The sequence below is a fragment of the Littorina saxatilis genome, linkage group LG7 (assembly GCF_037325665.1).
Source record: "Littorina saxatilis isolate snail1 linkage group LG7, US_GU_Lsax_2.0, whole genome shotgun sequence".
Classification (NCBI taxonomy): domain Eukaryota; kingdom Metazoa; phylum Mollusca; class Gastropoda; order Littorinimorpha; family Littorinidae; genus Littorina; species Littorina saxatilis.
This window is the reverse complement of record NC_090251.1, coordinates 4,750,381-4,762,090: the sequence shown is the minus strand read 5'-3', so window position 1 is coordinate 4,762,090 and position 11,710 is coordinate 4,750,381. Positions and strand designations below refer to the sequence as shown.

The window sequence follows — 11,710 nt, the reverse complement described above, 5'->3', positions numbered from 1 at the left end:
GAAGTCGAGGCAGCTCTCGCAGCCTCACGCGAGATGACAGCGTGGTCAGTCACGGGTCACGGAGCAGCCGCGGGTCATCCCGCAGACAGTTGCCTCACGCTCCGGTGGAGGTCAGCTTGGGCACTAACACTCTAACTGGGTCACTCGGGTACTGGGCACTAACACACTAACTGGGTCACCCGGGAACTGGGCACTAACACACTAACTGGGTCACTCGGGACGTGGGCACTAACACACTAACTGAGTCACTCAGGACGTGGGCACTAACACACTAACTGAGTCACTCAGGACGTGGGCACTAACACACTAACTGAGTCACTCAGGACGTGGGCACTAACACACTAACTGGGTCACTCGGGCACTGGGCACTAACACTCTAACTGGGTCACTCGGGCACTGGGCACTAACACACTAACTGGGTCGCTCGACACTAACACGCTTACTGCAAAACTTAAGCACCAACACGCTAACTGGAAAACCTGGGCACTAACAAGCCAACTGGAAAACCTGGGCACTTACATGCTTACTGCAAAACTTAAGCACCAACACGCTAACTGGAAAACTTTGGCACTAACAAGCTAATTGGAAAACTTGGGCACTAACAAGCTAACTCGAAAACCTGGGCAGTTGGCACTTACACACTAACTGGAAAATTTGGGCCATAGGCTTTTAAACACTTACTAGAAAACTTGGGCACTGGGCCCGAACACACTAACTGGAAAACTTGGGCATTTGGCACTTACACTCTAACGGCAAAACGTTGGGCATTGGGCACTAACACTTTAACTGGAGTACTTGGGGCATAATCAATCTAGAAAGGCGCTGACTTTGGGTCGCGCAGTAACAGTTTAGAAAACGTGAATAATAGCTATTTCCACATTTAACTTTGGGAGGAGTATTAACAACCTAAAACCTGGAGCACTGGCTACTACCACACTAACTTTGGATCCAATACTAACTGTCTAAAACCGGGCATATTGGCTGTAACATTTAGCAGCCAGCGTGAAAGATTTGTTAAAACTAGGTCACCGGGTACTTTTTGGAGTACTGGGGGCTTAGACCATGCAGCGTAATTATTTTGCTTGTGCCACTTGAACGATAATGTACGAATGAATTACTTGGCGTTGCCGAGAAAGAAAACAGATTCGTGTGGCAGTGAAGTTGTACAAGAAGTATTTTGCAGATGTTTGCATATATATATATACAACACAGTAAAGCTGCAACAACCCGCCAAACAATCATCCAAAGAATTAACGACACAAAGAATGACACAAAAAAAGGAAAGAAAGAGAGAAAGAGAGAAGAATGAACAGACAAACAAACGCACGAAAGAAAGAAAGAAACAAAGAAAGAAACAAACAAACAAACACAAAAACCAACCAACCAACCAACCAACCAACCAACCAACCAACCAACCAAAAAATAAATATAAAATAAAAAATAAAAAATAAATATATATATATATATAAAGAAGCCATAACACCAAGCTGAAGAGCACATGGCCTGTACGTGCACACTGATGTTCCAGTCGATAGCACCGACCATCGTGCGCGTGACGAAGGAGCCGGAGAGGATGTACAAGGTCGTGCTGGCTGGTGACGCTGCTGTGGGCAAGTCCACCTTCATCGTCAGGCTGTGCAAGGGCAAGTTCGTGCCCAACCTCTCTTCCACACTGGGTATGTCCACTGTTTGTCTGACTCTTCACACCCACGTATAATATGTGACCCTCCACCACGGAATGAGTCGCATGTCACCTTTTCATGATTTTCATATTTTTACATTTTCTTAAAGAGTTTTTTATGCTCTATCCAGTGGTGAAAACTGTTTTAGAAAAGAGCAAACACTTTTCGAGTTATAAGCCTGCGACTATGGTGACGCTCACACTGTTACGGGACACCCCCCGGACTTATATTAAGCCTAGCGCAGAACTGCGTGAGGTGACATGCGACTCATTTCGTGGTGGAGGGTCGTATATTAGGGGTACAGTAGGATATGTTTCAGGCTGTTCAAGGGCAAGTTCGTGCCCAACCTATCCTCCACACGGGGTACGCCCGAACTTTTTCTGGCTCGTTGCTTTTGCTCAAGCTCTTCTCGTGACTCATGTCTACTTTTTTCACCCCCGGTATAGGGGTGTGTATAGGATTCGGTCGATGTGTTTGTTTGTTTGTTTGTTTGTGTGTGTGTTTGTGTTCGCATATAGATCTCAAGAATGAACGGACCGATCGTCACCAAACTTGGTGAACAGGTTCTATACATTCCTGAGACGGTCCATACAAAAATTGGGACCAGTCAAACACACGGTTAGGGAGTTATTGGTGGATTGAGATTCTACAAGGACTTATAGAGGGACATATTAATGGTCAAAGGGAAATAACCTTCTCAGTTGGTGGCAGTGAGAATGGTTATTTCCCTTTGACCAACGGGGGTGTTTTTCCTACCTCGGAGGAATTTCTTGTTTCACTAGACGAATTCTGGAAACAAATATGTCGGGTTTGTATGGGCAGTGACAGAGTGAATGCCCTTGTTTTTTTATTGAGGACAATGTATATACACGTGCTCCGTGTCCACGTGTTCAGACACACCCTCGCTAGTGACTGGCCTATAATGTCACGTGGGAAAGTTTGACTCACTTAAAACAATTATTCACTCTTTCACAACCGATACAAACCCGACCAGTTATTTCAGAGCACCTTCTATTGTGGCCTGTGTAGCGAATCAAACAGGCATAAAGGTTAGACGTAGACGGTAGTCAAGATTTCTGGTTCTAAAGACGTGTACATTGTTGTTCTTTCGTATGGCATTGTTACATTGTAGACACGGTGTTTAATGCCATGTTGTCTTTATGTGCAGGCGTGGACTTTCAGAACAAGGTGGTGGATGTGGACGGCCACACGGTGGCGCTGCAGCTGTGGGACACTGCTGGCCAGGAAAGGTAAGTGTGTTCGTAAAAGTAGGGTTAGGGTTAGGGTTTACAATTGGACGAAGTGAATACAAAAATAATCTCACATTTTTTGGGAATACTTTCCATCAGTAAAGATCACTTTCAAATTCCTCTTGTGCCAGGTTTCGCAGCATCGCCAAGTCCTACTTTCGGCGTGCTGACGGCGTCCTGTTACTGTACGACGTGACCTACGAGAGATCCTTCGTCAACATCAGAGAATGGGTGGACGCCATTGAGGTGGGTAGTTTGGTACAATCAATGTTTTATTTCTGTTTTACATGTTCATAACATTTAAATTATTTTCAAGTGCAAACAACAAGACTACGGCTAACAAACCTAAAATCAGAAATGAATAAGACTCAGGTTATAACAGAATATGCACAAACAGTCAATCAGTTTAACGCAAAGTATCATCCACATTTAGTTGTTTGTCTCGTTACTCTACCGACAGTTGGGTCGATGCACTTGTGAACGTCTTGTTTTGTGAAAAAAATCAACGTTCTATATAGATACAAGTTTACCTTATTTTGTTTTGGATTCTGTGTTTTGGAAGGTTAGCATTCTGTCTTACGTTGGATTTGTGTGTGAACAGGAAAGCTCGCCCAAGAGGGTGCCCATCATGCTAGTGGGCAACAAGACTGACCAGCGACAAGAAATGATGAAACAGGGCCGAAGAGTGGTCAGATATGAGGATGGACAGAGAGTGGCCAGGGTATGTGTGTGTGTGTGTGTGTGTGTGTTGGGCTGGGGGGGGGGGGGGCAGAGGGAGGGGTAGCGGATGGTGTACGTACTGAGCTTAGGTAGCATGAGCGGTCGGAGGCTATAAGCGATGCTAATTTGCCCTGTTTTGTGGTTGGACTATTTCAAATGGAGCTTTTTGCTTGATATATGCAACGGAGGTGCAATCGATAGAAAGTATTGCATGTTGTCTTGCTGGTTGTGCAGGAGATTGACGCGTTATTCATCGAGTCGAGCGCCAAGGACGGCTCGCACATCATGGAGGCTGTCATTGAGCTCACCAGGTGAGTGCAGTGAAAACCCGAAATAGATAGACTGCTGACGTTCAAAATCAAGAAAGGTTCAATATTTGAAACGTTGAATTCAGCACAAAACAAAACGTTCACATGAACCTCGCAAGAAAAAAAAAAGAAAAAAAAGAAATGTTGCTGTGACTGTCTGTGATGGCCGTGTTGTTTGTGCACTGTAAAGGACGTTATAGGTCGAGTTTCTTGTCAACGTGTTGTTTAGTCCTGAATTAAAGGTTCCAAAACTGTATGTTAACTGTTTCTCCAGTACTGCTGACAAATATAAACCACATGATGGGGGTTTGTTTGTTTGTTTGTTTGCTTAACGCCCAGCCGACCACATCAGGGCCATATCAGGTGCTGCTTTGACATAATTATAACGTGCGCCACACACAAGACAGAAGTCGCAGCACAGGCTTCATGTCTCACCCAGTCACATTATTCTGACACCGGACCAACGAGTCCTAGCACTAACCCCATAATGCCAGACGCCAGGCGGAGCAGCCACTAGATTGCCAATTTTAAAGTCTTAGGTATGACCCGGCCGGGGTTCGAACCCACGACCTCCCGATCACGGGGCGGACGCCTTACCACTGGGCCAACCGTGCCGGTACACGATGGGGGTCGGGTAGCTCAGTTTGCAGAGCGCTGCCCTGGACGTATGATCCTAGGGTAACGGGTTAATATCTAGGCCGGGACTGACTCGGGTCAACCTTAAGCGTAAACCACGTGACACATGTTACTGCTCTGTGGTACTACAAAGTGTAAGTGCAGGATACGGCAAAGTGTAAGTCACGTGACACATGCTATTGCTCCAGGTTACAGTACTGCAAAGTGTAAGTCACGTGACACATGTCACTGCTCCAGGTTACTGCAAAGTGTAAGTCACGTGACACATGCTATTGCTCCAGGTTACAGTACTGCAAAGTGTAAGTCACGTGACACATGTCACTGCTCCAGGTTACTGCAAAGTGTAAGTCACGTGACACATGCTATTGCTCCAGGTTACAGTACTGCAAAGTGTAAGTCACGTGACACATGTCACTGCTCCAGGTTACTGCAAAGTGTAAGTCACGTGACACATGTTACTGCTGCAGGTTACTGCGTACCAACGAAGACCTGGAGGTGAAGACGGTGGGCATGCAGCTGCAGGAGATGAGGAACGAGAAGAAGTCGTCCTGCTGCGGCAAGTAGCGGTCACCTTGACCCTTCAACCCATTCGTAAGTGGGTCAAGGTCAACTGCTGGAACAGATTGCCTTGGCTGCAACCGCTGAGATTCTGACACTTTTTGGTTTTTTTTTGGTTTTTTTTTTTACAATTGCGAGACATTCTTGACTGATTCTGCTCGACTGTCTTCGTTTTCTTGTTGACAGTGCTGTGGTGTGAAGTTGACCTTTTGCACGTCAGGTTATCGTCAAAGGAGAACGGTTTAAAGGAACTATGAATGACGCACACCTAGTTGCTTAATGTTGGTAATTTGTTATGCGCTTTTAACTTTTGTTACCGAGGTGATAGCTGCGATGCTGTATCGAATCTGCAATATTAAAGTTCAGGTTGGAATTATTTGTGAGTCAATCACTCCCATATATTGTATCTCTCGTTGATGAATCTCGTGTACAGATGTCCTTCCCATCCCCGGTGAAGAGGAAGAAACATAATAGAACGTTGTGCGAAAGGCGATAGTTTGGTTTGCTTGCTCAGTTGAACATGATATCAGAGACATAGATCTGATGATATAGAGGAAAGTTCGTATTACAAATTATTTCGTTTATTGCCTCGTAAAATGCAAGGAGACTACGCTTTTGAACTTAAGACATGTGCCTCTTGCGACAGGCGGGAATAGGAAAACACTGGACATAGTTCTGAAGAAAATGATACATATGTCTCGGAAAACCATTGACAGGATGTGACGAACGAAGCATTGTTGTCAAACGTTTGTAGGATTCTGCACGTTTAGGGTTTTGAAGGAATGATCATATTTCTTAATGCTTAAACGGTTGCAATATCATTTTTTTATGTGTAGAACAATATGTCATTATGGACTTTTCTTTATTACGTTGACAGGCGACGCAAGTATTTCGTAAACCACTACAGAAGGAGATTGGCCACGTCATGATAAATTGAACGGTCATTATTTCACCATGTGCCGCATTGTTGACTGCCTTCAGCAGTTTTGTTCTGGAACTTTTTCATTGATGTTATCAATTCTGTTGTTTTTCTTTGAGACTGAAGTGCAAGAACCCGCAGAGACATTCTACGCAATTTCAACTTATATTACATCACTCCATGGTTTGTGGTTGTTACACCATGTTTTATGAATAGCCATTGGTTTAAGTCTGTGACAGTGCCCTGTGCATTCACAAAGAACTTTTTTTTCTGGGAAATGTCGCTAGAAGCAATATTCATATTAATCAACTTGCACTTTTCGTTTGAAATAGAATTATTCTGGAATATCTTTTGAATAGCTGCATTATATCTTCAGTTTACATCATCGTGTTTTTGACTTTAATACTCCCAAGCTGTGTTGATGTTTTGTTCGTTGTCCTGCACGTCAGCTTGTGCTTTTCATATCGGAGTTCGCTTATAGATAATCTGCTAGAGTTGCTGTCTCAATCTTCTCTTGAAGGCATTGCAGATCTCTCCAAGGAACGTGCGTTTGTATTACTGTTCGTCTAGTCACATAAATATTACGATTTGATAGCGAGAGAGAGAGAGAGAGAAAGAGAGAGAGAGAGAGAGAGAGAGAGAGAGAGAGAGAGAGAGAGAGAGAGAGAGAGAGAGAGAGAGAGAGAGAGAGAGAGAGAGAGAGAGAGAGAGAGAGAGAGAGAGAGAGAGAGAGAGAGAGAGAGAGTGTCTAAAGATAAGCATTCTTTAGACATTCTTGACTATTGCGTTACCTACAAATTCCGCGTGGTTTTTTTATGACGATTCCTGTTTTGTTCATGCCACACATACCGCTCATCTCCACCCCAACCCCTAATCCCAAAGAAAAAAAAAGAGAAAAAAAAAAAGAAAAAAAAAAGCTCTCAGCCGCACAACCATCCTTTTCTGTGAATACAATTCAATGTATGAAGAGATCAGGGACAACAGTCTATACTGTTCATCAATGTATACTTTGAAAGTACATCATAACACAGTCGATAATTCCAAGGGAAAACAAACTAAATGCAGAAAAAAATCGTAAATAACTGTACTTTGCATTGCACACCTGTGGTTTTTATATTCTTACAGTAAATTGATTCTTGTACTCGTTGTAAATACTGTCGTCTTTTTCGCTAATGTGGGCAGGGTAATGGTGCGTTTCTACTCGATGTTTCAAGCGTTTAACCCTTTTGAAACTGCACATTGCTCTCTGGGCATGTAAACATCACGGCACATTTGTTGCTTAAATGCTCACTCCTTCTTGTGTAAACGGTTCGTCTCACTGTCTTAGATCTGGCTCGGCTATTACATGCGACAAGACCATCCCTCCACTTGTGGACGTAGCAACCATCAACACGCTGGCTGTTCTCTGTCCACAGTAGGATTGATTCGATGAATTCATATTTTGAAAAGCCACTAGGTGCTTTTTTTGGAAATGAATACATAAAAAATGTTCAACGCACCACAGCAAGCACTCAGGGTGTGGGATTTCGGTATGTGACCAAGTGGAGGGATGGTTTTGTCCAATGTCATCCTCCGAAGGCGGCGTATGGCTGCCTAAATGGTGGGGTAAAAACGGTCATACACGTAAAATTCCACTCTTGCTAAAACACGAGTGTACGTGGGAGTTTCAGCTCACGAACGCAGAAGAAGAAGAAGAAGATCCCATGTCAAAGTCTGGCTAGATCTGAGACTATGAGGCGAACAGTTTTCACGAGGGAGGTTGGGCCTTTAAGCCATGTGGTGTTCTACTTATATTCTGTTACTCGTTGTTAAAGCTCTACCTTTACCTGCTTGTTAAGCATATACCATCGTTGACTCTATATGTGATAACTGAAAAAAAACTTGTTTCCATAATGTTGTGATAGGAAGAGCAGGTCAATTGTATGATGTCTATGTTTGTTTTTGTTTTGTGTTTTGATTTGAGAGTTGCTGCTGTTGTTTTCTTTATAGTGTTCTTGAAAATAGTCTGTTGCTGTTTTACGATCAAGTTATAATTATGTTCCAGGCTTCTGATTGTATTTTTTGATTTTTTATATAAACGACAATGGTAACTGTTCATGAAGTGTTTTGTGTACGAGTACATAAACAAGTCCTGACGTTACAAAGCTGTTTGTGCTACAAAGGTTTACAAGAATAGTAAACTGTGTTTTTTTATTTTTATAATGGAAACAAATAGAATAGGACGTAGTAAGAAATACATTAAAATAGATGGAATAAAAACCAGAAATTTGATACAAAAAGCAACAAAAACAAAGAAATGAATAGTAATTATAAATAGAAAGGCAAATAAGCAAATACAAACATTGATAAAATTAAATAAACGAATAATCATTTTTCTGATACGAGATTTTTAAATGCTCAGCAAAAAATTACTGCTGACATTCAGTTGTTTCTTTGACAACTTTGATCTTTTAAATATTTATATATTTGGTGTCCTTTATTTGTTACTTTAAATTTTTATTTTATTTTTTTATTTTAGGTCTTGTATCTTTCAGTTACTCAACTCACTGTACTATGATGCCCATTTGCACACAACAATTGATCGAGCACGAATATATTATGTTCGAGGTGAAATTACGCAATTACCAGTTAACATGTTAAACTTTTATTCAAATGGAATGTATGTTGTTTTTGTGAGTAAGATATATATTTTTGTTTTATTTAGCCGAAAAAATAAATACAAACAAATGTATTCATGATGATGAGGATGAGAGTCGCTTGCTCGTTTGAATGCGTGTTATTCTCTCAGGATAACTCTTACTTACGCTTGGTAAACATGTTGTATGCATTTATAGCGCTTACGTCCCTTTGCTTCTCCGGGTTTATTTCATCGTTGTTGTTAAATGAGACTGATAAGGACACAGTTATTGAGTAAACCTACTTTTATTAAGATTTCTAATTATAAAAATTCATTTATATGTATAATCATATTTATTGTTTCTACGTCCTATAACGCTATTATCCGTCCAGGAATTCAGAATCTCTTTGCTCTAAATTCAGCGAACGCACAATCCGTGTAGTTTCCTGTTTTCTTTGCATTACTGTTAGATGTCAAACAATGCTATTTCCTTTGTCCATTCCAAAACTTTTCCTGGGGTTTGAAACTTTGAAAAAAGATGATTAAATCACGTTTTTGAAGATGCGAATGCTATGACTTACTCGAATACGCACATTGTGTACGGTAACTTACGTACGTGCCTACAATACATTAAAGCCTGAGTCGTGACTGACTGACTATTAGGGTTTTACGTCCTCTGAGGTTTCTAGGACCTATTTAGGACATGATTTGTTTATGCGCTGTTAAGTCTGAGTCGTACAAGCCCTATCCTACCTGAATGAAATTGTTTGGGCCGTAGCTGAAGGTATTTTAAGTTTGGTTTCTTGTGGAGCGAAGCCGTCTTACTCTTTTGCTTTCATTAACTTTTAGCCTTACATTGACCTAACATTTTGTAAAGGTGTCTGGTTTTATATTGATAATGATCTGTATTTTTCTTCAGGTTCTTTTTCCTTTAAAGGCCAACATCGGCGCACCACTTAGAGCTCTAGTTTCTCGTGCTTGCAATGCTAAATGTAGCTCTAGTTTCTCGTGCTTGCAATGCTAAATGTAGGTCTAGTTTCTCGTGCTGGCAACGCTAAATGTAGCTCTAGTTTCTCGTGCTGGCAACGCTAAATGTAGCTCTAGTTTCTCGTGCTGGCAACGCTAAATGTAGCTCTAGTTTCTCGTGCTGGCAACGCTAAATGTAGCTCTAGTTTCTCGTGCTTGCAACGCTAAATGTAGCTTTAGTTTCTCGTGCTGGCAACGCTAAATGTAGCTCTAGTTTCTAGTGCTGGCAACGCTAAATATAGCTCTAGTTTCTCGTGCTGGCAACGCTAAATGTAGCTCTAGTTTCTCGTGCTGACAACGCTAAATTTAGCTCTTCGGCCTTCTACTATAACAAGGCTTGATCTCCTGGAGACGGATGTTCGGCTTTAAAGTGACATTAGAAGATGAAAAGATTGTAGCGTGATTCAACCGAATACAAACTTTAAATAGCTGAAAAAAGCAGTCTTTCGGTATTAATAGAACTTGACAAAAGTGCCATATTTTTCCATTTATAATTTATCCATTTTTGTCTCTCTCGCAGTAGACGGGAGGGCATGCATTTGTATAACTACTTCCGTTCACTCTCTCTGTCTTTGTGTGACAAGTGTTTTAAGAGAAAGGAACAGATCCTGGAGGGAATGCGATTTCCTCACCAGGGTGTCTTCATTTGCATCGGTAAGTAATAGATTTCAGACGACGTGAACGACCCAGTGTGTCTTTTTACCGGTACATCATGACATTCAGATGGCTTGAAAAGTTTCAGTATGTCTTTTTACCGATGCATCGTGGAACTGAGACGGCAGTGGTGTGAACAAGAAACAATTGACAAGTGGCTCTATCCCATCTCCCCCCTTCCTCCGTCGCGATATAACCTTCGTAGTTGAAAACGACGTTAACACCAAATACAGAAAGAAAGACGGCAGTGGCAAGCATAGTTTGACTGTCTCCACTGTGATAACCATTGTAGTCAAGGATTTTTCCATTTTCTCGCAGGTTCGACAATGACGTCAGTGTTGTGTAACTATGGTTTTTTTAGACCAGGTTTGAATATGAACTGTTCCCGTAATGAAGTCATTGTATCAATTTAGTTAAAATCGCAATCAGTGGAATCGTTAACTTTGCTGCAAAGCTTTGTTGATTAAAGTATGGATTTCTTTGCTTTGTAGGTTGGTTTAGTCTCAATCATTGATTTGGCTTATTTACGTAATATTTTACTGTGTGAATTATTTTATTATACTGTGTGTTTCAATGTTCGAAGGCGTAGAGCTTAGCCAGCTCTTGATCTTTTATGTGTGTCCACGTCAGTTGCTCGATGTTGGTTTCGTGTTCGCTTCTTCGTTATTTTTAATATTTACTTCGCAGATGTTGTATATAAATGAGGACTTATGGACGTGGAAATGACTTCCAATGTTACGCATGAACAGTCTCGTCGTCGCTTCTAGTCAGAGGGGAGGAGAAATGAACAACCATGTATCACGGTAATAGACCAACTTCGGAAATAACTCTGTCGGGTTTGCATGGGTTGTGAAAGAGTGAATACTCTTGCTTTTAGTGAGGCAAGCTTTCGACACGTGCTCCTTGTCCACGTGTTTCAGACACATCCCTTGCTAGTGACTGGCCTATAGTGTCACGTGGGAAAGTCTGATTCACTAACAGAACGAGTATTAACTCTTTCATAACCCATACAAAACCGACAGAGTTATTTCCGAATATCGTGTATTGTCGCCCCTACCCTTCCGTAGCGCTTTTTTTGTCATATGTAAGCTGTATAGTTCCTTCGTACGAGCATCTTACACCAATCAGCAAATGAGTCGTGCTGCAATTGGTGAGCAGAATGTGTTTTTGTCATTATCTTAGTTTTTTCAGTATGATGGTAGATGCTGTATGCCCTCACGGTAAAACCACAAAGAGACTAATATGTTTATCTGGTTTAATTTACTGCTACTTATGCTGTGGACGGCATCTGACTGTAGAAAATCATGTTCTTTTTCATCTTTAGCATAATGATACGAGAG

General features: G+C 41.7%; 1 protein-coding gene across 8 annotated transcripts in view; it reads left to right on the top strand.

Moving 5' to 3' along the window:
- The window catches only part of LOC138970517 (ras and EF-hand domain-containing protein homolog), a 107,712-nt gene extending 98,951 nt beyond the window's left edge, over positions 1-8,761 (top strand). For 7 of the 8 annotated variants that reach the window (XM_070342971.1, XM_070342970.1, XM_070342972.1 and 4 more), the window contains 7 exons: positions 1-110; positions 1,529-1,676; positions 2,851-2,932; positions 3,064-3,178; positions 3,534-3,653; positions 3,887-3,963; positions 5,064-8,761. The exon at positions 1-110 is cut by the window's left edge and continues 70 nt beyond it. In XM_070342971.1, the coding sequence (XP_070199072.1) occupies positions 1-110; positions 1,529-1,676; positions 2,851-2,932; positions 3,064-3,178; positions 3,534-3,653; positions 3,887-3,963; positions 5,064-5,160 (749 nt within the window). In that variant the 3' untranslated portion in view covers positions 5,161-8,761. The remainder of the gene's footprint in view (positions 111-1,528; positions 1,677-2,850; positions 2,933-3,063; positions 3,179-3,533; positions 3,654-3,886; positions 3,964-5,063) is intronic. The other variant, XM_070342976.1, reaches the window with a different exon arrangement.
- Positions 8,762-11,710: the final 2,949 nt, after the last annotated feature.